The 26,067-nt window shown below is 36.6% G+C and overlaps 4 protein-coding genes and 1 long non-coding RNA gene across 8 annotated transcripts; 2 read left to right on the top strand and 3 right to left on the bottom strand.

Moving 5' to 3' along the window:
• Positions 1–715: 715 nt before the first annotated feature.
• LOC141655031 (uncharacterized) lies at positions 716–3,231 on the bottom strand. 3 transcript variants are annotated; one of them, XR_012548166.1, is made up of 5 exons: positions 2,933–3,231; positions 2,525–2,601; positions 2,325–2,420; positions 1,191–1,353; positions 716–971 (listed from the first exon to the last, which is right to left on the bottom strand). It is a non-coding gene; the product is annotated as an uncharacterized LOC141655031 (long non-coding RNA). The 3 variants fall into 3 exon arrangements; XR_012548165.1 differs by lacking the exon at positions 2,525–2,601 and having other exon boundaries at positions 2,933–3,213; XR_012548167.1 differs by lacking the exons at positions 2,325–2,420; positions 2,525–2,601 and having other exon boundaries at positions 2,933–3,203.
• A 2,436-nt stretch (positions 3,232–5,667) lies between these two features.
• On the top strand, positions 5,668–11,042 carry LOC141600922 (nuclear ribonuclease Z-like). Its single transcript, XM_074421181.1, has 9 exons — positions 5,668–6,024; positions 6,142–6,367; positions 7,374–7,536; positions 7,885–7,955; positions 8,070–8,165; positions 8,690–8,803; positions 9,441–9,509; positions 9,603–9,677; positions 10,533–11,042. The coding sequence occupies exons 2-9, from the start codon at positions 6,191–6,193 to the stop codon at positions 10,605–10,607; spliced, it is 840 nt and encodes a 279-aa protein (XP_074277282.1). The 5' UTR covers positions 5,668–6,024; positions 6,142–6,190; the 3' UTR covers positions 10,608–11,042.
• Positions 11,043–11,525: 483 nt separating this feature from the next.
• Positions 11,526–12,158, top strand: LOC141600928 (lachrymatory-factor synthase). The gene has a single exon (XM_074421187.1). The coding sequence runs from the start codon at positions 11,583–11,585 to the stop codon at positions 12,060–12,062; it is 480 nt and encodes a 159-aa protein (XP_074277288.1). The 5' UTR covers positions 11,526–11,582; the 3' UTR covers positions 12,063–12,158.
• A 218-nt stretch (positions 12,159–12,376) lies between these two features.
• On the bottom strand, positions 12,377–13,871 carry LOC141600934 (uncharacterized). Its single transcript, XM_074421193.1, has one exon. The coding sequence runs from the start codon at positions 13,802–13,804 to the stop codon at positions 12,593–12,595; it is 1,212 nt and encodes a 403-aa protein (XP_074277294.1). The 5' UTR covers positions 13,805–13,871; the 3' UTR covers positions 12,377–12,592.
• A 1,905-nt stretch (positions 13,872–15,776) lies between these two features.
• LOC141600941 (putative aldehyde dehydrogenase) lies at positions 15,777–23,174 on the bottom strand. Of its 2 annotated transcripts, none has more exons than XM_074421200.1 (16): positions 22,396–23,174; positions 21,334–21,413; positions 21,143–21,246; positions 20,989–21,056; positions 20,791–20,848; positions 20,553–20,666; positions 20,150–20,233; positions 19,821–19,925; positions 18,825–18,938; positions 18,036–18,167; positions 17,860–17,949; positions 17,653–17,742; positions 17,023–17,232; positions 16,777–16,887; positions 16,366–16,445; positions 15,777–16,229 (listed from the first exon to the last, which is right to left on the bottom strand). In XM_074421200.1, the coding sequence occupies exons 1-16, from the start codon at positions 22,473–22,475 to the stop codon at positions 16,091–16,093; spliced, it is 1,659 nt and encodes a 552-aa protein (XP_074277301.1). In that variant the 5' UTR covers positions 22,476–23,174; the 3' UTR covers positions 15,777–16,090. The 2 variants fall into 2 exon arrangements, with proteins under 2 accessions (XP_074277301.1, XP_074277305.1); XM_074421204.1 differs by having other exon boundaries at positions 16,366–16,441; positions 16,773–16,887; positions 22,396–23,170.
• Positions 23,175–26,067: the final 2,893 nt, after the last annotated feature.

Here is a 26,067-nt window from a genome sequence, read left to right on the forward strand (position 1 = left end):
ACAAGTTACTAGTATGTACACATTATAAATCATTCATCCTGCACATCATTATTCATCACATATAAACTATTTCCTTTTTCCACCACATCATTCGTCATTCTCACATACTTTTCCAACTATTCCAATCAACATGGTAAACCAAGTATCATCCAACATGCTTTCAACCAACAGCATACAAAATCACCCTTATTCATGCCACACATCACCATATAGGTACACAATTCACAAGATAAACACATAGCGATCCCGACTCATATCCCATGGTGACCGGTTCAAAATTGTAGGGCGAGTTCGCGACTTTAGGACGTCTCCCAAGCCACTACAACAAATCCCTTGCATTTTTGACGCTTATGAAGCCAACTCTCGACGCAAAAAAGCGTCGATAATTATATTCTCGACGCTTCTTTAAAGCGTCAAAATTTTTGCCGTCAGTATTTTTTGACGCTTTTTAGCGTCACCAATTTTGACTCCTTTATGCGTCAATAATAAAAAAAACTACGCTTTTAAGTGTCACTCTATGGCATAATCATGACACTAAAATTATATATTCATGACGCTTTTAACCGTCATCTATTGATTTCTCTATAACGAATTATTGTATGCATCAATTATGTTTCACATACATCACGACGACATATTTAATCAAAGTTCTTACATTATTGTCGACCGGGGTCGTCGTTAAATTGTAACAAAACCTTATAATTAATAACCAAGAAAACTAGAAATTAAAATACTCATAATATAATTAAATTAGTAGTTACTACTACAATTCAAGTATTACATTATTCAACCATGCCAAAATAGAAAGAGTGTTGACTTGAACTTAATCCAAAATACATATTAAAACTCAAGTTATCAAATGGTACTAGAACAAAAAATCTCTTGATAAAATCATTCGACGCGATAGTTGTAGCAGATAACATTCCGTCTCATTATTCCGGCGCGACTTGACCATCCGAAGAATCTGAAACCTACAAATTTCAAATGAGCGCGGCGATTTAGTATCAGGTAATTCACTTTGAGAAAGAAAATATGGTTTTAACTACAGAGTTCCACAAAAGGCAAATAAATGAAGAGAGTTTAATAGTGAAGCATTCAAATACGAAAGAGTCAAATGGCTTATAAAAAATATTTGACCTGAATATTTATGGCAGAAAGTTCTAAAACTATATTAAAAAACAACTCAATACCTCAATCGAGAGATGTAGATCATCACAATATTATTCGTGCTTGATATCCATGTTCTTTGAAGGAGATCGTCGTCGCAACCTTAATTGTCCAATTAATCCTCTTTATGTTTCATCAGTAACTCTTTGTGAAGAAACGTTGCACAGAACTAAGCAACTGCTTTACCTGCAAACACCGTAAGATAAACATAACATTATCACAACATCCTCTCCATCGACTTTGAATAAAGTAAATAAAGAAAAGCATCTTCTCCATTAACTTCTATTTCTACTTATTTCACATTTCCACAACATAGTACTGAGTAGTATAGCAAGTCATTATTAGTTCATTAACCCCACTTCATCTCCTTAATTCTTTGGGAGGGAACACTGAAATTAGACTTGTCTTTTGTGTAGTCCTATAACCACAACTCGAAAAACAGCCACAATAAATGAATGTTTAAAAACTATTTGATTGATAAAAAATAACAGGTGCACACTTTTTCATATTAATGTCAAGAAGCGAAAACAAAAGTTGCAGTAGAACTAGATGGTCATAGAGAGGAAGGATAAATTAGATCAATTATGTGATTTCATTAAATCACAATCTATGCAAACATATGAATCTTTCACATGACTAACATATTCAGTATCATTTTTCAGCAACTGATCACATGTTTGGATTTTACTTGGTGATGATTAGCTATTCTACCATTACATGGGGTGAAGCCATTAATATTTCCAATACTATTAAATACGCATCTGTCAACTTCTCCAAAACAACTCATCCAAGCTTAAAAATGTTGATGGAACTCATCCAAACTAAAAAACGCTACTAAAAATAATAATCCACTCTGTAATACATTCAACTGAAACTCAATCATATTGCTCTGTTCACTCTATGTTGTGCAAAGCCACCCCATTCCAACACCTAAGCACACCAAAAGCGACGATATCGCAGCATTAGTTGAAATGTAGATTGAGAACATCAGAGATTTAGAGGAGTAAGAAACATTACGGGAACCTTACGGTCAAGTAAAAAAAACTTGTTTAAACTCTTTAGTACTCCATATTTCAGTAGGCTAAAAAAGAATATAGAAATAAAGAGCAGATAAGAATAGATAAGAATGGAAGCTGAGAAGTTTCAGTAATTATTACCTCCTCAGCGTAAGCACGACCAATCTAATCTAATTTCCTTAAACTTTTAGACTATGCATTCCTCTCTTCTGTCATTTTTTTTTTCAGCAGCACACACTGTAAAATAAAGGGAAGAAGCTAAGGACCATTAGACTATGATGGAAAATGGAAGAAGAAAAATATAACAAATTTAAGTCCAACGACAAGTAAAGAATAGTTACCCAGTTCATATAATTCATGTTTCCTAGCTCTTTAGAAGTTAACTTTATAATGATGGTAGACAAAGACACTTACAAAACTGCCAACATACAGTAAATCCCAAATACAAAAAATTAGTAAGTACAACTATCGTTGAGCTCTAGCTTCATAACCAATTGATTGTATAAAAAGTAATTTATCTTGGACCAACAACTACACTGGTTTGTAGCATAAGAAATGCCAAATTTACATTTTCAAATCCATGTTCCTGTCCCACAAATTAATCATAGAATGAAGAGAAATCAGTGGCTTTATACACCAATTAGATAGAAAATCATGCAAATTGGATATAAATTACAAAATTAACATAAAAATCAAAACAAAGAATAAGAGATACTTCATATTAGGGTTTGTTTGAAGTAAGAACTTACGAGAGGATTAGAAACAATGGAGTGAATTGAAGGTGTAGATGACGAACTAATCTTGGCAGTGCATATTTCGAAGCCTATAAGAAATAGAGAGATGAAGAAGAAACAACAGTGAAGATGAAAACAAACGGGATCGGAGGGAGAGAAGGGTGTTTTCATCTCTTTTGGTGAAGATGGGAAACTCTGATTCTAGATCTAGTAGGGTTTTGTCTTATTTTAGAGGATGAAAGGAAAAATTGATTTTTAAAATTTTCACAATTGCGCTAAGGTACGATTTTTTAACTATGCAAAGTTAAGTTGAGCGGGACTCAAAAATTTAGACGGAATGAATGGAGGGAATTCACAATACCCAATAAAATAGGCTCCACGCTTTGGAAAAGCGTCAATGTTGAAGCGTCAAAAAGACAAGGGGTTTGTAGTAGTGAGCCTTTGCATTAGCTCCTACAACCTTTACCCCGGGTTCATTTTAATTGACTCCCTAGATTCATTAGATTCATTGGTTACAGGTTTCAGGATCGTCGCTATGATACCATTTGTAACACCCCCATACTCCAAGTGCCTTACCAGGATCACTCAGGTATAAGGATGCTACCATCTCGGTTACCCGAGGCATGATAATCATAAGACAATGAAGAAACATACTTTATTAAATAAGTTTAAGTGATTACATTACCAAACCAACTGTAAGCAAAATACAACTGTTCTCAAACTATAAACCAACTGAAAGGAACTGTTCTAATAAACACAAAAGACTAAAGACTACGATATGTGATGACTCCATCCCCACTAGATCCCACGCGTATCCAAGATATACCCTAAGCAACCGCTCACCACCCCCGAATGGATCACCACAGTTTTTAAAACATTTACACGGGTCGATACTAATCACACAATTTACATATATATCAACAATCCAATAAACAGATGACCACACCGTCACACATACAATCACACCAATTCCAATTATCTCAATCACCGACGTCCACCGGACCCCCCCATGGGGGACCGCACCGTACCCACCAAATCCCCGCTCCACATAGTGAGCGATAACCCTGTCCATTAATGTGCACATCCCCTTCCGTGGCGAGTTCCACGAAGGGCGAAACTAGGGCGTGAAGCCACTCCCGCAAGTGACTCCACTCAGCCGAGAACTCATCTCGAGAACCAGAGAACAATCAATCACAATCACAATCACAGCCGTCACAATACAATTACTATATCAAACAATCAATCTCAACACATCAATAATCATCCCATTATGAGACTAATACTGAGTAGGAAATCCTACCTGGAAAGTAACACAATCATCAGACGATCTAGCAGCTGTCTCAAAACCTCTCCTTTACCAATCCTTCTCCTATCGCATAATCACATAATCACAATCTAACCATAACAAATCATAAAAACCCCCAATCCCAAAATTAGGGTTTAACGAAACTTGACGAAATACTATAAAATTGGTATGCAGATCTTACCCTCGACGCAAGGATCACAAAGGTATAAAGAACGATGGAATCCGACCTCTCAAGCTCCGGGATTTGTCAACAATGCGATTAAGGTGATGAACGTAGTTTGCTTTCTCTTCTCACAGTGATTAGGTTTTGGAAAAGTGATTTGGAAACAATGACGGAAGTGTTTTATACTTTAATCGCATTATTAACAAAACCCGACAAAACAGCCCCCGTAAACCGGCTACTCGATCGAGTAGCTAAGGTACTCGATCGAGTGCCCCCTTACTCGATCGAGTACCCTAGTTACTCGATCGAGTACCCAACAGGTCAGAAACTATTTTATTTCGCAAAACTCCCTTACTCGACAGAGTAAGGCCTACTCGATAGAGTACCCCAAGACTCATAAATACGGAGTATTACAAAAAATCTATGCACCTTATCCTCGTATGAACAGAGAGACTGTATATCTAAAACTTGGAATGAAATCATATAGAAATGTTGTATAACTAATACGTATACTAATTAAGTTTCATTTAACACGGTCATTGACAACGGAAATCTCATTTGTTGAACAAGCGATGTGGCCTCACAGTGGTCACTATAGGCCTATTCCAAAAAACTTCCAAGAATTCATAAAGTAAATATACAATTATCGCTCTAAATATCCCTTATAACACCCTTGGTTAGGATAACGAGTAACACCATTGGTTAGGATAACGAGAGTACCATCACTAATCCTCATATGAGACCGTCACTCAATAATATTCATGTAAGACGACCGTTCACATGATAAGGATAAATTATTATACTCCATTATTTAACATTTTATTTTGTTTTTGTTAGTTTGAGTATAGCAAATATTATAGCCGACTAATCTAATGTAGGACGGTCTCTTATAAAACTTAGACCATCCCCAAGCAAGGTCACGAGGGAGGTCGCGACCTTGTTGGGTCGCCTTAACCAACAATTAAGCATGAGATTAGCGTGACCTTTTGGTTGCTCTTGACCTTATAAGGTCAATTTGTGACCTCTTTGGTTGCTCTTGACCTTATTAGGTCAATTGGTGACCCAATAGGTGTCAAATTATCATAGGGCGTAAACAAAACAAAAAGGGTTGGAAGGTAAAAAATGATTGGGTTGATGACCTAGGTCGCGACCTTCTGCTTGGGACGTAAAAATGGGTCAAGGTTAATAAGGTGAGATTAAGAGTAAAATCGGGTCGCGACCTAATTAGAGCGACCACTGCTTGGGGATGGTCTTAATCTACTTCCTATTAAGGCTAAAAGTAACATTACTCCTATTCTCTTACCAAGTCCATTTTAAAAACCTCTCTGGAGTACTCAGTTAAGACTAATCACTACTACATAAATAATAAATTCCACCATCTTACCTTCCAAATCACTCAAACAAATTTATCACACCTGATTTTGATTCTGACATCTCTTCCCCGTTTGCGACGTTGGCTTATGAATGAACCCAGTTACCCAGACTAGAACCGGAATATATAAAAAGGGTCGCCATTAAAGCTCGAAAGTTTGAAACTTCACTGCTTATGTTAAAGAGCTAATCAAAACTCAAACCCTTGTGCAAATCAAACTGCAAAACCCGATTCGCATCGATTCGATTCAATTGAATCAATTTCATGTATGTATTACCTCTTACTCCTTTATGCTAAGTGCTAATTGTTACTATTGCAAGTTTAATTTGTGTTCAAATTGACTTTTTTACTGTGTGAAATTAATATTCGAAATTGTTTCCCAGAAATTAGGGAGAAGAAAGAGTTTGAGTAATATTAGTTTATAGTTGTAAGATGGTGAAGGATGGATTGGAGATAGAAGGGTATAAAATTGAAGGAATTTCAATAGCTGGGCAAGAGACTTGTGTAATGGTTCCCTCTCTTAGCATTGCTTTCGATATTGGAAGGTGTCCTCGTCGCGCCGTCAATCAACAGTTTCTCTTCATTTCCCATGGCCACATGGATCACATTGTACTTGCTTTCCTTCATTTTTCATTTACTTGTGCATTTTACTAGATTTTTGTTATTTTGAGTTGAATGTTTGGAATATTTGTCCAAAACTTGAGTAACCGTTGTTTGGGCCGAGGGATTTGGAGGGAAACGGAAAGATGTGGAATTAAGTTGGTGGAAAACATGGGAAAATAAAATAGTTGCAACATAGGAAAATTTTGGAAGGAAGTTGACATTGGGTTATTACCATTTACCATCCCCTTCCCTCCTAATTTTGTACTTGAATTCGAAACAATGCCTAAGAGATAGTTGATGATTAGTAGAATGATGTGCATCATTATCTTAAAAGCTCACACGAAAATTTATTTGAATTCTAACATCGTCCCATTGAAATGTGTTGCCGGATATATCAAAATTGGATTTAGGAGTGGGTCAAGGTTCAGTCGACATGTCATACCAGCAAGTCGTTTTTAAGTGGGGGTAAGAGTTGGATTAGCATTTTCTAGTAATGATTCCAGCATTTTGGATTGAGTATAAGGAAAATAGGTCAAATTTTTTTCAGGTTTGTATGAACAATTGGGCCCAAAAAGTTAGACTTGTAAAAGCACTTGCTCTTACAAGTTTTAACTATATCGGTTACCTGAAAAATGTGGATATGATTGATAACCTGTTGGCTGACCAACAGTTGAGATGTACGCTTCTCTTGAATTGCTTGTTTTTATTGTAAGGATGAGTCCATATGGGTTTCTTATGCTGGTTATATCAGCAATTTTAACAAGAGCAGTGAAATGGCTAGTTTAAAACTGAAATCCATTTTCAGCGCATCATTCTCTTGAGTCTTGACCATTTTCACTATTTTTACATAGTTATGGATGATTCATAGGTAGTTCTCCCTTCATGATTTTGCTTCATGAGCTTGAAAAGCTTCAACTAGGTTATACGTGTTTCTATATTTATCTGTGTTTGTTTCCCCACATTTTTCGAACTAACATGATCTCTAATGCTAAGTTGCTAACCTTCATTTCAGGGAGGACTGCCTATGTATGTTGCAACTCGTGGTTTATATTCTATGAAACCTCCTACCATATTTGTGCCAAGCGTTATAAAAGAGCATGTGGAACGTCTTTTTGACGTGCATAGAGCCATGGACTTCTCTGAACTGAAGCATACTTTAATCGGTCTGGATGTTGGTAATGGCCCATACTATGCTAAAAGTTCCTGCATAAGACTAATCTTATCTGTTAGGCTGTTACTGGCTTACTGCTATCTGTCACTCTGCCTCTAGAATTCGCTCTGTGGATCACCATGCCATAGAAATTTTATGTATGTTATTGCTTGATTGATGTTGCTAGAGTCAGGAAAAGAGGTCTATCTGGATGTTGTTAACGGTCCATACTATACTAAAAGTTCCTGTCATATGCCTAATCGGCTAATCTTTCCTGCCTCTGATATCTATAATTCTGTCTTCGGAATTAGCTCTGTAGATAATCATACAAACATTATATGTATTTTTGCTTGATTGATGTTTCTGTTGTCAGGAGAAGAGGTCTGTATTAGGAGGGATATTAAAGTGAAAGCATTTAAGACATATCATGCCATTCCTAGTCAGGTAGATCTGCAGAAAGGATCCATTCCTCCTGTCATTGTTGTCGCTTTGCGAGATCTCATATTTCCTTGATCCATTTGTAATACATTCTGCACTTTAAGAAATTGTATATTGCAGGGCTATATAGTTTATTCAATCAAGCAGAAGCTTAAGCAAGAGTATGTCGGCCTGCCTGCAAATGAGATAAAAGAATTGAAGTTATCTGGCGTCGAGGTCTGTTTCTGTCCTATATTTGTAGAGTTACGATTAATGTTGCTTAGATAAGATCCAGTGGACTGTTTATTTGAGATTTTAGTCTGGTTAATATTGCAAATTAGTGTGCTCACTGTTTTTCCATTGAAAACATAATTATATAATTAGCAGTAAATCTCTGGTTGAACTTGCAAAAATAAGACATATTTTATCTGCCTCTGTGTTCCCTCTTTTTATCTCACTTGATTTTCCTTTTAGCGGTGAAGGGAATTTACACAACTATTTATTGCTTCTTCATATTGATGTATATAGTGTTTGTTTATAATTATATGTCTCAAGCTTAATAATATTCTCCGTAGTTTCTACTTTCTACTTGCTCTTTTGCTTGATTATGTAATAAGTTGTACTACTTGTGGCCTTTACGGCTTTACCAAATTACCCTTGTGATACTTTCTGACAAACTTTGTGCCAGTTACAGCTATCGCAGATCTGTATGCTTGTTTTAATGTGTTGAGTTTATAATGGCATTGTTTGGGTATTAGCAGATTACCAATACCATCACTTCACCTGAGATAGCATTTACAGGAGATACAACGGCTGACTTTATTGTTGATCCAGCTAATGTTGATGTGTTGAGAGCAAAAGTTCTTGTTATGGAGGTAATTGTTTCGATGAGGCTTTTTATTCTATCTACGAAATTTGCCTGCCGGAACCATTTTTCTTTAAATATCCAGTGGTCTGTGTATTCAACTCTTAACTCTTAAGCTTCTTTTGTGGTTTTGCTTGGTCAAACTAGTCCGTAAATGTTCCTGTTCATCGGCAAGGTGTAAATATGACGTAGTTAGTAAAATGAACATATTAGGTAATTCTAAATTGTAAAGTGATGTAGTTAGTGATACATTGATTTGCACTCTCAACTCTCAAGTGTTTCAAAGAAAGGAGATGACAGCGTTCACTGCCTCAAATGACTGTTTTACATATTCATATTTGATTTTATCTGCTTATGTCTGTGACAATAGGGAGCATAATCTTAAGCTCAACCGATCAAACATAAGGAAGGAAAAAATGTTAAATAAAATGGTCTTCTCTTACGTAGTTGTTTGCGGCCGTAAGCTGGTGATTATTTGAAAAAATGGTGGTTTGTGCAATACATATTAAAATACCTCAAATGATCTTACATTCAGGGAATTCGCTGAACTTTTTCTAATAGTTGTCGCTTCAGATATGAAGCTAATAGCTTGCTGTGCTCTGACCATATTCTAGAAAAATTTATTTTGGCTTTGGCTTCCATTGCAGTGCACCTTCTTAGATGACCAAGCTACTGTTGCTCATGCACGAGAATATGGACACACGCACCTTGATGAGGTTCTTTTGACCCCCCATTCCCTGTCTTCTTTTTCTCTTTTGGTTTTGAATGGTTTCTATGCTAATGATTGCCTCAACTACATTATTATACAGGTTGTAAACTATGCTGAGATGTTTCAGAATAATGCGATTCTTTTCATCCACTTCTCAGCACGGTACCAAGCATATGTAAGAAAGCTTCTTTCTCAGTCTATGACCCTCCATGTTTGTCACTTTTTAATTCCTAGCTTGCTGCATGTATTGCATGCTCTTTAAACAACCGATAATAACCAACACAGATGAGAAAAAAACTACTGTGAGGCAGTTATCATCACCTTTTGCTTTTCAACTCATTCATATAAATGGAAAAAGCTGCTTACCATTTAGAAATGACGCTTTTTCTGCAACACATAACACACCACCTTGTCATTCACCATTTTTTTCTCTGTTCTTTCTCCTATGCTTGTTCCATGCATGTCACTGCACCCGCTGCTCAATTGGTTGAGTACGTAAGGTAGATTGTCCGACTTTCTTAACAATGTGCAGCCGATGCTGAACCAAATCAAGCGTTGGCATTGAGAGGCAAAATGTCTGATAAAGTACCTTGCCCTTGACTCAACTGATTTATATCTAACTAGCCCGAGAAATTAAAGTGATAATGATCATGTCCATGTGGGTTGACCACTCCATCTAGTGGTTGCGCTTCTTTCTATTGTGACTTAGCAATCCTTTGATGCAGTTTTCGACGCAGTTTCCATCTTGGGTCAGTTAGAAGCAGCCTTTCTGTGTTGCTAAAACAAGAGTAAGGCTGCGTGCAGCCAAGTAGCCAACCCCCTTTACTCGCAAAGTGCGGAGCCATTGAGGCACTGGGGGGGATAATATTGTTGTTTATGTTTATTTTCATGTACTTGATGTCATCTGTTAAGAATGGTTTCAATAATTGTTGCTGAATGGCCGAGGAATTTGTAGAAACAAGTTGATTCAAGACATCTGAATTTGAGTTCTAATATACCTTTTTCTGTTTCTTGCCAACTATTTTGACAGGAAATCCTGGAAGCTGTGTCCAGATTGCCCAAGGCATTTGCTGGCCGAATTTTTACCCTTACTGAAGGGTTCTGATTTCTAAGCTTTTTAAGTCTTACATGTGGTCAAGACTCAAGATGATGACCGGGCCAGATTTTCGGGAGACCTTGCAGTGTCGATGAATAGAAGCTGTGGTGGATAAATAGAGGTCTTTTGCGGGGGATCTTGCCCTGCTGGGTGCGGGAGCCTCTTTGGAGATATCGAGTAATGATATTGACAAGGAAAGTGTGTGCTCTTTGTGAGAACCACCTCATCGATGATGTGTGTGACCTTATCAAAGAATTAGAGCCTTTGCTCGGACTTCGGTTGTGTTCACTGTTCAACCACTTGTTTATTTGGTTTGCAAAATCAGTTTAGATCAAAAACCAAGTGACCCTTTTTTGGTTTGCACCACCAGGTTAGTCCAAAATCGAGTCGTGTAGTACCACATATCTTTCACAAAGAGAAGGGAAACATTTTTCTTTTGTCTCATCTATTTTATTGGATCCGTTTTTTTATTTATGACTATAAACCATGTCTTGAAGAAGATTTTGTGAAAATGTACCCTTCAAATAAGGACAAAATTGGTTGGTGCATCACTAGGCGACAAAAACCAGGTGTCATGAAACACCAATAAGTAATTCACGCGTAACACATGGTATAAAATAACAGTTAGTCTCCCATAAGACGGACAGATGTATCCGTCTTGAAATGGTCAAGTATCATCTCACTTGTGTATATACGCCAAATTTGTTTATTTTACATATGCATTCTGCTTTTGTTTTATTCAGAATACTTAATCTGTCTTATGCTTCAGAGTTAAAATAGATATACCCATTTTAAATAAGAATTTGCGATAAAATACGTGTCCTTTTATGGGTGATTGATTCATACGTTACATATATTTATATTATATTATATATACTCTGTATGTGCATTGATTATGTGTTATTCAGTACTACTACTCTACTAGTATATATTCTTGTGCCACAATACAATCACAATTTGAACAAAATAACGTCTAAATAAAGAATGGAAAAGTGGGAGGGAAAGGTGTCAAGTACCGTAAGAGGAACGAGAGCAGACGAAATATGGCCGCTTTTCAAGGATTTCTTCAACCTTCATAAATGGTTTCCTACCCTTTCTACCTCATATGGGATTCACGGTATTAACGGTGTACCCGGTTGCATCAGATACTGCCTCGGCAACTCCATCAACGCTACAAATTCCGTCAGTTGGTCCAAGGAGAGACTGATAGCCGTTGATGAAGTTAACATGAGTTTATCCTATGAGATTGTGGACTCCAACATTGGGTTCAACTCATATGTATCGACAATTAGGATTATCCCTGTTATTGCGGATACTGGCAACGGGTGTGTGATTGAGTGGTGTTTCACCGTTGATCCTGTTCAAGGTCTGACCTTTGAGGATTTACTGCGGAAATATCAGGTTGGTCTTCACAAGATGGTTAAGACCATGCAACATTCACTACATACTGAGGGTAGTAATTAGATTAACTTAATCGTCTACTACTCCATATGTATTTGTTAAATTTACCGAGTTTCAGACAAATAATGTTATCCAAATAGTTTTGATTTAATGATTTGTTCTATGGTTGAGAAATATGGTAGATGAAGGAAATATATCCCCTTTTCCGGGTTTGTATGACAATGCACATTTCTTCAGTTTCGCTCCTTGCTAATGTTCACAACGCAGTACTCCGTATTAATGTATGTTCATCGACTATTTGTACAAATTCTTGTTCGCGTTTTCATTGCTGATAACAATACTACAAGAATGCATGAAAATTCAACTCAATTTAAGCCTGCAAACAATGTCACCAACTTCTTTAAGCTGTTTCAAGCTTCAATCACATTTTTCGACAAAAGATTTTCTACTGAACATCAAAATTGTAAGCACAAAGTAGGCAAATTTGAGCAACATGACAACAAAGATTAAAATTAAAACACACAACATGCCTCTTAAATGTTTAAGACAATAAACTCGAAAATTCATATAGCTAAAACCGTAAGCCACAACAACTAAGCGCCTACAACACCGGGCTTTAAGATACTGATCAAACTTGATATAGAGCTACAATGCTTCCCATCCAAAGCCAATGAACTAACAACCTCCTCAATGGCTTTCAACTCATCACGGAACTCAGAATGCATAGCCAACAACGAGAAATGCTCGTCAACAAGCAAGCCAAGACACTTGACCACATCTTCAAAACGCGGCACAAAAGGAGCCAAGACCACTCCCCAAGAAACGGCCGCCTCACGCCCTAATTCAGCCTCTGGAAACTTCTCATACTTACGCAGCCACTTCCCTAAATACCTAATCAACCTGAGCATTTCATCCACACTAAGCTTAGTTATTGCACTCAGAAACACAATATCATCGACTGAGCTCGAAACCAAGTGATGTAAACACAACTCCCACGACGAAAACTCGTCGTAAGCAATCGTAAATAGCATTGCAACCTCTTTAAGCAATCCCATTTTATTACCAGTTAACTTAAGATCACTTGCTTTCCGAATCGCGAACAATGCTTCATTCTCCCAATCCTTCCTAACCCCAATCATACTCACTAAACTCTCTTTCGACGGCGAAATGAAGTACTTCAACATCATACACAAATCAGACGGCTTCATAACCCTAAAAACCCTAACACACAAACAAATCAAATCAGACCGATTTTTCGCAACCAAATTCGACAACAAACCAGACCTAGACTCGTAATCAACAAGCTTACAAACAATTATAGTTTGCAAAATCTTCCAATTTCCAATCGCGAAACACGATTCAATCACCAATTCCATCACATCCCTAGCAACAAAAGATCCAAACTTTGTAATCAAACTACAAGTATAATCATCAAATTCAGCACCCATTTCAACATCATATAAACCCCCAAATTTAATCACCCCAATTTTTTCCAGAAACGGGTTGAGTACTTCAATAAATGCGGGTGCCGAGTAATACAAAGGGGCTTTAACGGTGCATATACCCTTGAGTTTTTTGAAGAATGCGGTGTTTAATTCGGCGAGAGATGAATCGATTGGGGTGATTTGGAAGCCTGTAAGAGGGTTGAGAAGGGAGGACAAAGTAGGGTTAGGGTTTGAGAAAGTGGGATCGATTTGTAGGGTGGAGAGGATTGAATCGGAGGAAAGAGGAATTGGGTATTTGAGAGGTTCATTGGAGATCAATGGAGTTGATGAAGTTTGAATGATTTGTTGAAGAAGAGTCATGGCGGCTGTGAAAATGTGAAGAGTGAAGAGTGAAGAAGATGCGTTCAGCGAGGGTTTATGGGAGGTTTTATGAAAAGTGACGAAAAAAATGGGGTTGTGGTCTCGTGGGTTTATTGACCGATCCAATAACACGATACGAGCCCGATTCGAAAAACTTGACCGAACTCGAAATTGTAGTCCCAAAGGATTGGTATTTGGCCAAGCTTTCTAAGTGCTTTTCTAATTGTAAAAGTAGAAGTTGGGTCAAACACTATAATTTAGGGAGATAAAAAACTACTTTTGAAAAGTCAGAAGTTAATAAAAAGCTACTAGAAACAGAAGTACCAAATTGATGCTTCTGCTTCTACTTCTCCCAAAAACTCTTAGGATTATGGAAACTAAAAAAAAAAACTAAAAAGCAGTAGTAGACTAAACACATCAATTTGTTAAGAAACTACTTTTACAAAAGTTAGGCCAAACGACCACAACTTTTTCAAAAAATAGTTTATGAAAAAACTCATTTTAGAAAGTAAAAACTGTTTTACATAAACTAGGCCAAACAGCACCTAAAATGAGTTAAATCGTGGGTTTATTGACCGATCCAACACCACCCTAAAACTCGACTTGAATATGACCGACTATAAATAATTTGAATTGATCCCAAAACTAGTATAGATCCCACACGAATGCGCGGTTTTTCAGATAAGAATGTTAAAGAAAATACGAAATAACAATTATAAAACCGGATATTTAACTCAATTTGATATTTAATTGGAAAATTTATTATTGTTAATGTTTTGTATTAATCGGTGGAAAGGGAAAAATTCAGTATAATGCAGTTATATAGATATAATATAATGAAAGCCCAATTATAGATATGATATAGTAAAAGCCCAATTACAGATATGATATAAAGAAAGCCAAATTATAGCCACATTCATTTAGACGGGAAAATTTGGAGATTTCTTATTCTTTTAGTATAAAGGGAGATGATTTAAAATGCCTATTTGGCGAGGTCTACCTGTTCTTTTGGACTTAATTTTAGCTCATTTAAGTTCAGTTCAGCTCTATTCAGTTCAGTTCAGCTATTCTCTTCATAAATTAACTCTTACTTTTGTTCAGTTCAGCTCCAATAAGTTCGGTTCAGCTCCAAAACACATTTCTTTGCCAAAACAAATAATAATATTAAAATCTCTTAATTTCGCCCGACATAAGATGGCTTGACCCACTTTAAGCGAACAAACTCGTAACTCGAAATAACTTGAACGCGATTTAACCCGTACGTATGATATGACCTGATCGAACTAACCGGGTTGGACTCGGCCCAATTGACTCAAAACCTGAAGTGGCTCATCTTGCTGAGTTAAGAATAAAATTGCTTGGCCGAAATCTTGTACTCCCTCCTATTCATTCATTTCCTCCCTCATTCCTTTTTAGGTAAGTCGGGTTTTCTTTCCTCTTTCATTTTTTGGTAACTTTTGTGTGGTCCAAAATTAATTACAAGTGGGGTAGAGTGGAATAGAGTGTTGTGTGGTCCAAAATCAGTTTCTTAATTCTTGTGCATAATAGAAAGGGGAGGAAATGAGTGAATAGGAGGGAGTATTTGTTAAACACTTCCAAAGCCAGTTTTATGTAGATTTGTGTTTGGTATTGGGATTAAAAGTGTTGTTATGGGGTCATTTTGTGTATCAGTCTCCTTCAGATTAAGTTATTTTCTTTGTAAATTGGGTGAATCAGTGAGAGGCTTGATTCTGGTAATCAATGTTCTACTTAAATTTAGCGCAATTCCAAGTAAGTTGTTTTGGTGATTTGGTCTGTTTCAGATCAATTCATCATCAGGTCCAACAAAATTTGGACCGGTCGATAAGGGGTTTTTTGTATACTAGAAGTTTTCGCTGAAGGGGGTGGATTGGTGGAGTACTGTAGTGTATTCCACATTTCCACCAAGATAACGAAGTGAGCATCATTGATAAAAGTAGAGACGACGGTGGAGTTCAGAGCACAATCAAGCATTCAAGCACTAAACTTCTCAATAGAGACATAAGCCTCATGAAAGCAGATCTATGCATTAGCCTTCACCATATCTCCAGTAAGAGGGATACATATCAGCCTACACGAAATAATACGAAAAGAAAATGCATGCTCCATCCGCGAAAGTGACATGATGGATTTATTATTCTAGCCCCGCCTCAGATCACAGGGATCCATGGGTAAACCTGGCTCGGGAACAACTATTGCCGAGAAAGGTTCAATAGCAACATACTCTACTACAACTTATGCTGCTAGCCGTTGAACTAAACAAAAGTCTTATGTAGACTCTGGAGTTTGCCACTGGTGAGGTACAGGACCAACGTCGTAGATGATCTCCCTGTGACAAGACCAAACAAGCTTTATTGCTTCTGGTGTTCCGATGCCTGCACCTCTAGGGTCTCCTGCCGGTCCAAACCTGGAGAATATTTTTGTTTGTGTCAATTTTCAGAGATTCCTACTAATATAATGTGTGCCCATAAGAGTTGCAAACAATTTATATTGAGCAAAACTGACCCAACCCGAAGGGACTCTTGTTACAAACTTCAACTTACCAGTGATTTTGAGGTGCTCCTGTAGTTCTTGCTCGTAGTCCAGCGTAAGTGGTCCCATTTACTGTATTCCCGATAACTTCCTGCAATTTGATTGAATTAACTCGCTACACACAGAATGGTGTCATATCTTGCTAAAAACTCTGGACACTTTAAATTTCCGTACAGGTGATTATGACAACATTTGATCAACTATGGCATTCTATTCCCCTTTCGGTCAATCAAACTATATTTAGCAGGTAAATGAGAGTAGAAAAGGGGAATCTTCAAGCGATCTTGAACCAACAACTAGGGTTTCTTTAATGTAAGCCATACGAATTTCTTGATATTTCACATATACGGATATACCAATTCTAGGTGGACAGATAAGGCAAAGAAATAGATTTAGGCAATAAACCGGTTCATGAAACTTGCCTGCAGAAATAACAGATCGTTCGACACCACTGCTGCAGTCAAATGTGCATGCATCCTTTCCAAGGCTTCCAACACCTTTGGTAACTGATGTGCTTTATACTCAGTTACAACCTGGATGTCAGAAATATAAATGTCCAATGAGAATAGCATTTCGTTTTCCAGGTTTTGAACTGTTTATTTTTCAATAACCATCAAGCAAGCCCTCCAATTTGATAGAAACTACAAATATATTTTAATCGAACTAACCTGGAATGGTCCAAATATTTCTTTTGTAACCAACTCAAAATTTTGGTCCTTCAGTATTTCCTCCAGAGGAACGTACACAGCAGTCGGTTTGAATGCACCATAAACTGAGGGTATAGTATGGTTCTCTAATGGTTCACCGCCAAACAATAACTTTGATCCGGGTATCTTTAGCAGTTGCTTCATGTGTTCTGACATTGTCTCAGTTGTAACCTGCAGGATCACATAAAAAAGATTGGCTACATGCCTACATGACTAGAGACTTAGCAAACTGTCTCTGTGAAGATAGCATTGTCTTACATGAATGCATAACGCAATTACTAAAAAGAAACTGAATTTTTGGTGTATAAGGAGCCATTATATTGACGACTTTCGACCTCGTGTCCTGAGCATCAACCCACAATGATAGCTTATCTGACACTTCCACTCTAAAGATAGTAACAAGCGAGAGCTTCTTGACGGAAGATCAATAATTCAGTTTACATCAAAGCCATCCCAAAATTAGCCATGAGAAACCACAAAATGTGAAAGTAGCTTATTCATATTATGACTCGATTTATGGTTATGGCAGCACATTAGTCTTTGAAAAACGATATCCGCAAATATAAAGAAAAACAAGGATATATAACTCACTGTGAGAACAGGTCCAATTGTCAAATCTTCTAGCTTCCTTCTAGAAGCAAGTTTTTTCAACTTGGAAATAAGAGGGCTTGAAGCCCAATTCTGCATCAAAGTTCATATAGTTATCTTTAGACGGGTATAACAGAATCTCACTTTTCTTTCTTTATCCTATATGGCTGTACCTACATAATGAATGAAACAATAGGCTTAGTAAATTACCTCATGCATGAAAAGAATAGACTGTGCTGAGCACTTTTGTCCACTGCACGCATATGCATCTTGATCACAAACCCAGGCAACGTAGTCCTCCTGCCACCAGGAACCATTGAGATGGTCATTATGAGAATTAATAATCAATCAAAATCGTAATTAAACAGATGCTGATGAAAGCAAACCTCCTGGACATCTGGTCCCAGAATTTTCCAATCAAATCCAGCATCTTCTAGTTTTACACGACCTTTTAAGTCCAGTGCCAGTTTTTCTGCTACTCTGGAGCTTCCTGTGAAAAGAGTCATACGAGGATTCGCCTGTACATAGGAATATAGGATATAACAACCAAATGAGAATCCAATTTTCTTATATACATATGCATCAAACTAATATATACTTCATACATGAGCATCAGACACACAAAATATCAACGTTAGTCTTTGGAAGATAATAATGGAAACGAAACCGTCAAATAACCAGGGAAATAATAGATAGACTTTAACAAGGTCCTGTTGTCTGACATAATGGATGCAATTGGTCGCATTATAGAGTGACAAAAGAACTTAAAAAACAGTAATAAACATCATGCAATGCCAATGACAACTGAAAAATTACAGTAATTCTTAACAAAGAAAATTAGAGCAGCGCTTTCGCCGTATTGCAGATGTTATACTTTTTCCCAGCAAACCAACATAAATTCACTGGGGAGGGGTTGATTTAGCTTGCCAAACTGACATTCCCCAACAAACTGAAACTTATAGAGTAAATCAGCCGAGTTGCTACTCAAGCAATTTCAATATGATATCTTCCTAACTTAGATGAGGTCCTCTGCACCATAATAACTCCAAATTAGCTAGTTTTTCATAGCTATATAGTCGATACAGCACTCAGCCACTCATTATAGAAATCGAGAGGCGGTCTAGAAAAAGCTATCACGTGAAATACTAATATGTAACTGTAATTCAGAAGGCAACCTCCATAATCAGTTTGTTCATCGTCTTGCCATCAGAGTTGATGAAGTCAACATCCTCAACAGGTAAACCACAAGCATGAAGCAGCCGCAGCATCTGATCCATGACAATGCTAACCTATAGAGGAGAAATGTAAGAGGCAAACGAAAATGAAATGCAAGATAACAAATGTCCTGAATCAATGTTGAGATAGCACGAGGAAAAAAGGAAATAATTTTCCAACTATATAGTACCACTACAGTAATTTCCAAATTATATAATAATTATTGTGGTTACTGGTTAGTCATCTATAAGAATCTTTTTAGCATTGTATTACGGTAACTAGACAACAACTAACCTAGTGCCTCAAAAGTTCTTGTCTATGGCGCAATTAGATGTAAGAAGGGGGTAGATGTACGTTATCTTACCCTTGGAAGATATTTCATATAGACAGTGAAAGTTATGCCGAGAACTGAGTTTACTTCACAGTATAAGAACTGTATATGGTTTAGTGAGCCATCTTATTTTTCTCAAAAATACTCTACAGCTAAAAATTAGTGAAGCTTCGACTTTGATGGAAATAGATTTTTTTTACTGTTCCACAAGAATTCACAAATTAAATTCACCATTGATTTTTGTCCTCCACTCTTTATCTTTGCAAAGTAGCAGTTAAGCAATATTGTTTCAATCAAGAATCTAACAAACATCAGTCACCTTGTCGTGTGAGAGCCTAGCTTCTCTATGTAACAAATTAAGCACATCATATAACCAAGGTAGCCCTTTCAAGAAATGCACCAAACCATGCCAGGTAAAAAGGGAGCAAAATTAGTGACCCCTAATGATTAGTAATTCAGGTACCATCTTGATTTGAACACAAGTGTCCGCAAAGCTCTTTTTCGGTTAAAAGTTTTCTCACTACGAAAACAGGGGGAGATAACAGATAAAGACACAACAACGCATGTTGTAAAAATGATATATCACATGGAGGCAAACTGTTGGAAATGGCCGAAATCATTATACCTTGCTATCCACTTTAAGAACAGGTTTATTCCCCATGTATAGTGCTCCCATGAGTTGCAGAAGTGGAATCTCCAGAGGGAAATTGAAGGGAGTAATTATAGCCACCTGCAGGGGGACATACCATCAGTACGACGATACCACCACCAACAGAGAAGCTAGTAGCAAAAGTAGGTTTCTTAATATTCAGACACCAGCATGAAAACAACAATGACAAAATACTAAAATATACAAAGAAATGCATGCCAAAATAGAACTGGGCCAACTGGCACATTAAGATTTACAAGTATTAAATGTAAAAATAGAGCATAGAAGGAATGTAAGGGACGCACCGGACCATAAGGCCAGCGATAACCATTACTTTGCTGACCAAGATGATTCCCAGGTACAGCAAAAGACCTTGCAAGGAAACGAACCTGCCTCCCAAAAAAAAGCAAGAATAAGCCAAACAGACATTATAGTAAAGGGAAATAGGAGTAAGCTACTTGACTTCAAGCCTTTATTGATAAAAGAAGACATTAGAACACTGATTTGTAAAATATCATTGGATTTGGTACACTGATTTCATAATGGTTATTTGCAAAACTTCTAATAATTTGAACTTAGGGCTCATGCTTTTCTATTCTCAATTAAGACCAGAAACAAACACAAGGGCACAACACAACCTGTCAGAAAAAAACACTTGAATACACTATTGAAAGTTGAAACAGGGACCAGGGGGCAATAAGCACATACCTGATCGCCACAAAAGTTTTCAAGAAATTTTTGGGTAACATATACTTCACCATGAGCCTGTTGGTAACTTTTGGGGGATACCCTTTGGATTAGCCTTGCAAAGAAATCTGACACCTGAGAAAGATGGACAAATTATATAGGGAGTATATTTTTTTGATGAACAAGATTTACCAGTCAGCTAGAAACCTAAGTACTTTGAATTTGTAAGAAGCATCAAGATCTAGAAATGATAGAATACCTCTGGCTTAGAAAGCATGTGAGCAGCTTTCATTGATATGTCCCCGTAAAGAAGATATCTGAGAAAACAGTTACTCAAGCATAAGTGAATTGGATATACTTGTTTACGTACAGAACCTCATACAAATGGATATGCAGAAAACAATGATCTACGTAACAATCAAAGATAAAAAAAAATATCTATGAGAGCGACACCAACCTCTCTGGGGATTTGAAAGGATTGTGAAGACCGTGTTTGGGGCATCTGGATAAGCTGTCAGCAAATGGCTGAACATGCAATCAGTGAATAAAAAACATCAATTTAAGTTTATGTATTTATCAGTGAACCAGATAAAAGTTGGAGGAAGCCATACCTTTATTTCTGACTCGCCAACCTCAGCGACCTTAATGAATGGTTCACCGTTTAGTGGATCCACAAGTGTGGTCCAAGAAGAAGACCCGACCCATTTTCCCTGCACTGAAGGTAAGTTGTGAATATGAGATACACAGTGACATTCCAACTGTCTTATTCAACATCCAACGCAGCTGTTTCACATAAACTTACCCAAATTATGTACTTCACCAGGTTGAGAACCAGATATTTTTTCTGCTTCGATAGTTGCAAAAGGGATTGAACTCATACATCTGTCAACAGAAAAATTGGAGGAGCATTATATCTAGATTGCAAGATATGAAAGATAAGAAACAGAAAGAAGAAAAAAAGTGCGTCATACAGGAAACATAGGGAACAAAAGCGAGTCTCAAATCTCAAGTGAACTCCAGAGGAAAATAGAAAGGCAGCTCTTTCATATTTCAAGGTATTAAGTAAACTTACGAAAACCAAAGACCCAAGTGTCTCCTCTCCGCTTACGGTGCTGCTAAATTTAGTACTCATTATTCAAGTTTTACTTGCACATGAAGCTTTTCGTATAAATATGGAGGAAGTATAGCTGCGTTCATACATCATTTACCAACCATTTTTTTTCAATTACCAGCTTTTCGCCACAACCTCCCTTGATTAACTACAGCTAGCAAGATTACTGAAGGAAGGTGATCAGCAGTGTTGCAAACTGCACCATTTACCAACCATTCTTTCCAATTCTTGTTACAGTGGATACTAAAAGCATTATAATCATTCCATAATCAAGTTACTTTATCTACTTGTTAAGTAATCATCAAACATGCCCATTTTTAGCAAAAAGGGAAGAGGGTAAATGTCAATAACTTTACAACAACATTACCCCAATGCCTCAATGGCTCCGCAAATTGCAGGGTAAGGGGGTCGGATGTTAACCGTCTTACACTTGTGTTAGCAACACAAAGAAACAACATATCTAATAAATCAAAAACATTCTTAAGATCCCATAACAAAAAAAAAAAAAATACAAACTGAATACAGTAAGAGGTACTTCTATCAAACATGGCAAAATATTGCTTTTTTGCAACAACAAAAATGAAGCTTTTAACCAAGCTTTAATCATATCCCATGAACCAATTCAATGGTACTAAAAAACAAAAACCCAGGTACGAAATTTCCTAACAAATCAGATCGAAATGATCAATTCGCAATAAAATCAAATCGAATTCAAATATTATGATCACAAATAAAATATAATGCATTTGGTACCTAGAAATGTTGAAAGAACTCAGCAAAGTTAAACCCTTTTTGGCCCTCACTTCTCTGCAAATACCCGCAAATTTATGCATGATTGAATTATAATTGTGACTCCTAAAATTTGGAGTAATCTCACTTGACTATTCTCCTGTTCTTAAGATCTTCAAGCGAGACTGACACAGTGACACTTCCTTAGTCTGCCTAAAACCTCATTTATACACTACCTCTCTTTAGGATCTTCTATTTTATTTTAGTGGGTAATCGGGTCATTTGGATTTGTTGCGAGTTGGATTAAAGTAAGTCGAGTTATATTGGGTTTAGATCATCTCGTTTCATAATTAGTCAGTAACCGTCGAATCAATCAATGATTAACTTACAGATCGAGTTGGGTTGCGTTTGGATCGGTAACGAATAAGAATATCATCATACCGTATATTTTTGCTTATGTGTTTAAGTTTTCATTGATTACTTAACATAAACAATTATTAGGAATACTTATAAAATAATCATGAATTGCAATTTAGTTTCATATGGAACATTATTAACTTTACGTTATTGAGTTGTCAAACGGGTTAGTTAATCAATTTAATCCCGGGTTGAATCTCTTTACACATTTTTGAATTTTGAGTTGGGTGGGGTTGGATTTCGGGCAATTCGTGTGGGATAGGATTATAGTTTAAGAGGTGACGTGTGTGACTTGAATTGAGCATGATGAATTTAAGCCGTTGCATTCGAAACGCTGGAGTCAAAAATGAAAAGAATAGGTGAGTCATTGAAAAACAGATTTGAATGATAACGTAAACAATTGTGTAGGGAGTTAAGGACGGAGGAAATTGGGAGATAGTGTACACCTGTGATGCTATTGTTGGACAATTGTACTTTGCAACCATGTTCGCTGATCTGTTTCTGACTCAACATCCTCCATTCCTCACGTCTCACCATTTTACACTAGTCACCGAACTAAAAGTATGGATTTATTTGTCAATCAACAACTTTTCTATAGGACCGTTTTATAGCATAGGACTAACCCAAAAAGAGAGAAGTCCAAACAAAACAATTAAATTTATTTATAGTTTAATTTTATTTTAACGACCCGACATTTTATGATGAAAACTAACATATCTAAATATATAATTTATCAATATAAAATTTTAGGTTCTCAAAATAAAATAATTTTCTACAAGTTTATTAACTAATTTATTTGGGCTTTTAGTTATTGGGTTATTCTTATAGATAAAGCGATCTTACACAACAATTTGTGGATATTAAAAATATCACAAATTGTTACATGAGACGGTCTCATAACATGAGACCAACCCACTAAGACTATGTTTATCTACAGACTCATCTTCAGACTTCAGACTCTGCCACCTCAGCTTTCCACTAACTTTTCATTTTTCAGACTCAGACTCAGACACTCTCAGACTCACTTAAAATATACACTTTATCCTCATACTCATTTCAGACTTTGCCACCTCAACTTTCCACACAATCTACAAAATATATATATATATATATATATATATATATATATATATATATATATATATATATATATATATATATATATATATATATATATATATATATATATATATATATATATATATTTGGGATCCTATGAGAACCATCAAGATAATGAGAACCATGAGAACCACTCACACGACCCTTAGATCAAACTGAAATTTGACGGTGAGATGAATATTGATTAAACATATTCTAATTTGTCAAAAACTCCGAGTCTCCAAACCCAAGACTCGTTCATTTTCCAAATTTCCTTCTCTTTCATATTTTTTTTCTCTGTTCGACTATCAAATCATTCAACACATTCCACTCCTCGCTTTTCTACGTTCGATCGTCACAAATATTCTGATCAAAATCTTCCACGCTTCTTCCAGCAATGGATCCCTTAGTTTGATGAGGTAAACTTTCGATATTGATAATTATTTTTTGTCGAAATTTAGGTTTATATTTTTTCCCTTTGTAATTTTTTATTTGTCGATTAAATTAGTTGAATTTAGGCCTTGATTAATGTGTTAAAGTCCTAATGATGAATTATAGTTGGACTAGATTAAATTGTGATGGGAAAATTGATTAAAGTTTGAACCTGTTGATGTGAATTGTTGGTTGATGAAGTTAATTGATCAAATTGTGAGTATGGACTATGGAGCGACTAATTAATTAAGCATTTGGACTCTCAAATGAAGGTCCTTATACCTTGTAGCATCAAGATTTGAAGTCTAATTATGATGTTGTTTCGTCTTAGGAATTAGAATATACGCAATTCTCATTAGGCTAGTTCAGTAGTTGGACTAGATTATCGCGGTTTTGCTAGTTTTAGATAACATCTCCAGTTCCTAGTAAGTTACTTGATCAAAACTTGATTTTCACACATTTTTCCGTTCATTAAAGGTTGAATGTCTCTAATTCTTCACTTCTGCAGTCAACTTGAAAACGGCTGTCCTGGCATTTTCATGATGTCTGTGTCTACTAGATCACCAAAGGCATGTGGTAACCTTATAATCAACTCTTATTGCCTGAGAAAATGCGTCGTCTGTTTTTGACTCTCCAATCTTACACCTGCAGATATTCTGGGGAGTTGTTGGTTTGAAAGGAACTGTACAAGTTGAGCGAGAGAATGTCGATGGGCAACATGGTTACTTGGTATGCTAAAAGTCTAATGTCGCGCTACCAACATATAATTTTACGGCAATCTTCATTTTTTAGATGAATATTTGATCTTGATCGTATTTGCACCATCGTTTCAGGTCTCTAAATTTAATACTGATGGGCAATGCAAAGGCTCTCCTTCTACCCATTCAAATGGGGTAATCAAGAATTGAAAACTTTCTTACATGATATCTCACAGGTTAGTCCAAAGGATAAATTGATACCAGAATAATGAGTTAAAAGTACATAGTATCGGCCATCGGATACCATCTACGCGAGTACGCGTTGTAAACTTTACATGACAAATATTGAACATGATTTGTTTGCATACATCCAACGACCATATAAGTGATCCTCGACTGTCATTTGTTGAAGGTGCCCGTGATGTAGCAGTTCTAGAGGCGATGCTTGAATCCGGAAAGAATAATGGAGCCGTGGTACCTGTCAAAAGATTTTAATCGCAATGGAGTCATGGTACCTGTCAAATGTGCGCCGTTTCGTCTTTTTTTTTTCAAAAGTTTGTGATCACTATAGCTATATGTTGGTGAATTAACTTACTCTGGTAAGATTTATACATAGTTATCACGGAGTTGTCATTTAAATTTACATTTTTCTGTGAGTTCGCAACTATCCCGTATTCACAGCAATTCAAACTTTTGCAAAGAAGGTTTATGAAACTTGACTTGATCCGAGTTTTGATTCTCAATCCTTTCTCAAGCAAGTTACGAATAGTGGTTTTATACAAATACAGTCGTGTGTTGCTTAAAATTCCCTTCAAAGCTAAGAGTCTTTACATACGGAGTATTGATCTTCCTAGAAGACCAGAAGAAGGTCCATTAATCTGGAACTTGTGGAATGCTAATTAGCTTCTGTATATTTCCTGCATTAGGTTAATAAACCTTGAACTTGAAATCTTTTTTTTCTCTCTCTTTAATCCCCTTTTCAATGACTTTTCCGGAAAATGGTACCTCGGAGTTGGATAATCCTACCTCAACCCTTTTCCCCTAAAAAGGC

Source organism: Silene latifolia, chromosome 1 (genome assembly GCF_048544455.1).
Source record: "Silene latifolia isolate original U9 population chromosome 1, ASM4854445v1, whole genome shotgun sequence".
Classification (NCBI taxonomy): Eukaryota; Viridiplantae; Streptophyta; class Magnoliopsida; order Caryophyllales; family Caryophyllaceae; genus Silene; species Silene latifolia.

Coding starts and splice junctions, on each gene's coding strand:
- LOC141600934 (XM_074421193.1), bottom strand. CDS start 13,804: ATGACTCTTCTTCAACAAATCATTCAAACTTCATCAACTCCATTGATC.
- LOC141600922 (XM_074421181.1), top strand. CDS start 6,191: ATGGTGAAGGATGGATTGGAGATAGAAGGGTATAAAATTGAAGGAATT. Junction 7,956..8,069: donor ATCATGCCATTCCTAGTCAG/GTAGATCTGCAG, acceptor TGTATATTGCAG/GGCTATATAGTTTATTCAAT. Junction 9,678..10,532: donor CAGCACGGTACCAAGCATAT/GTAAGAAAGCTT, acceptor CTATTTTGACAG/GAAATCCTGGAAGCTGTGTC.
- LOC141600928 (XM_074421187.1), top strand. CDS start 11,583: ATGGAAAAGTGGGAGGGAAAGGTGTCAAGTACCGTAAGAGGAACGAGA.
- LOC141600941 (XM_074421200.1), bottom strand. CDS start 22,475: ATGCATAAATTTGCGGGTATTTGCAGAGAAGTGAGGGCCAAAAAGGGT. Junction 18,939..19,820: donor TTCTTAAAGTGGATAGCAAG/GTATAATGATTT, acceptor TCTCCTCTATAG/GTTAGCATTGTCATGGATCA. Junction 16,230..16,365: donor GGAGCACCTCAAAATCACTG/GTAAGTTGAAGT, acceptor AATATTCTCCAG/GTTTGGACCGGCAGGAGACC.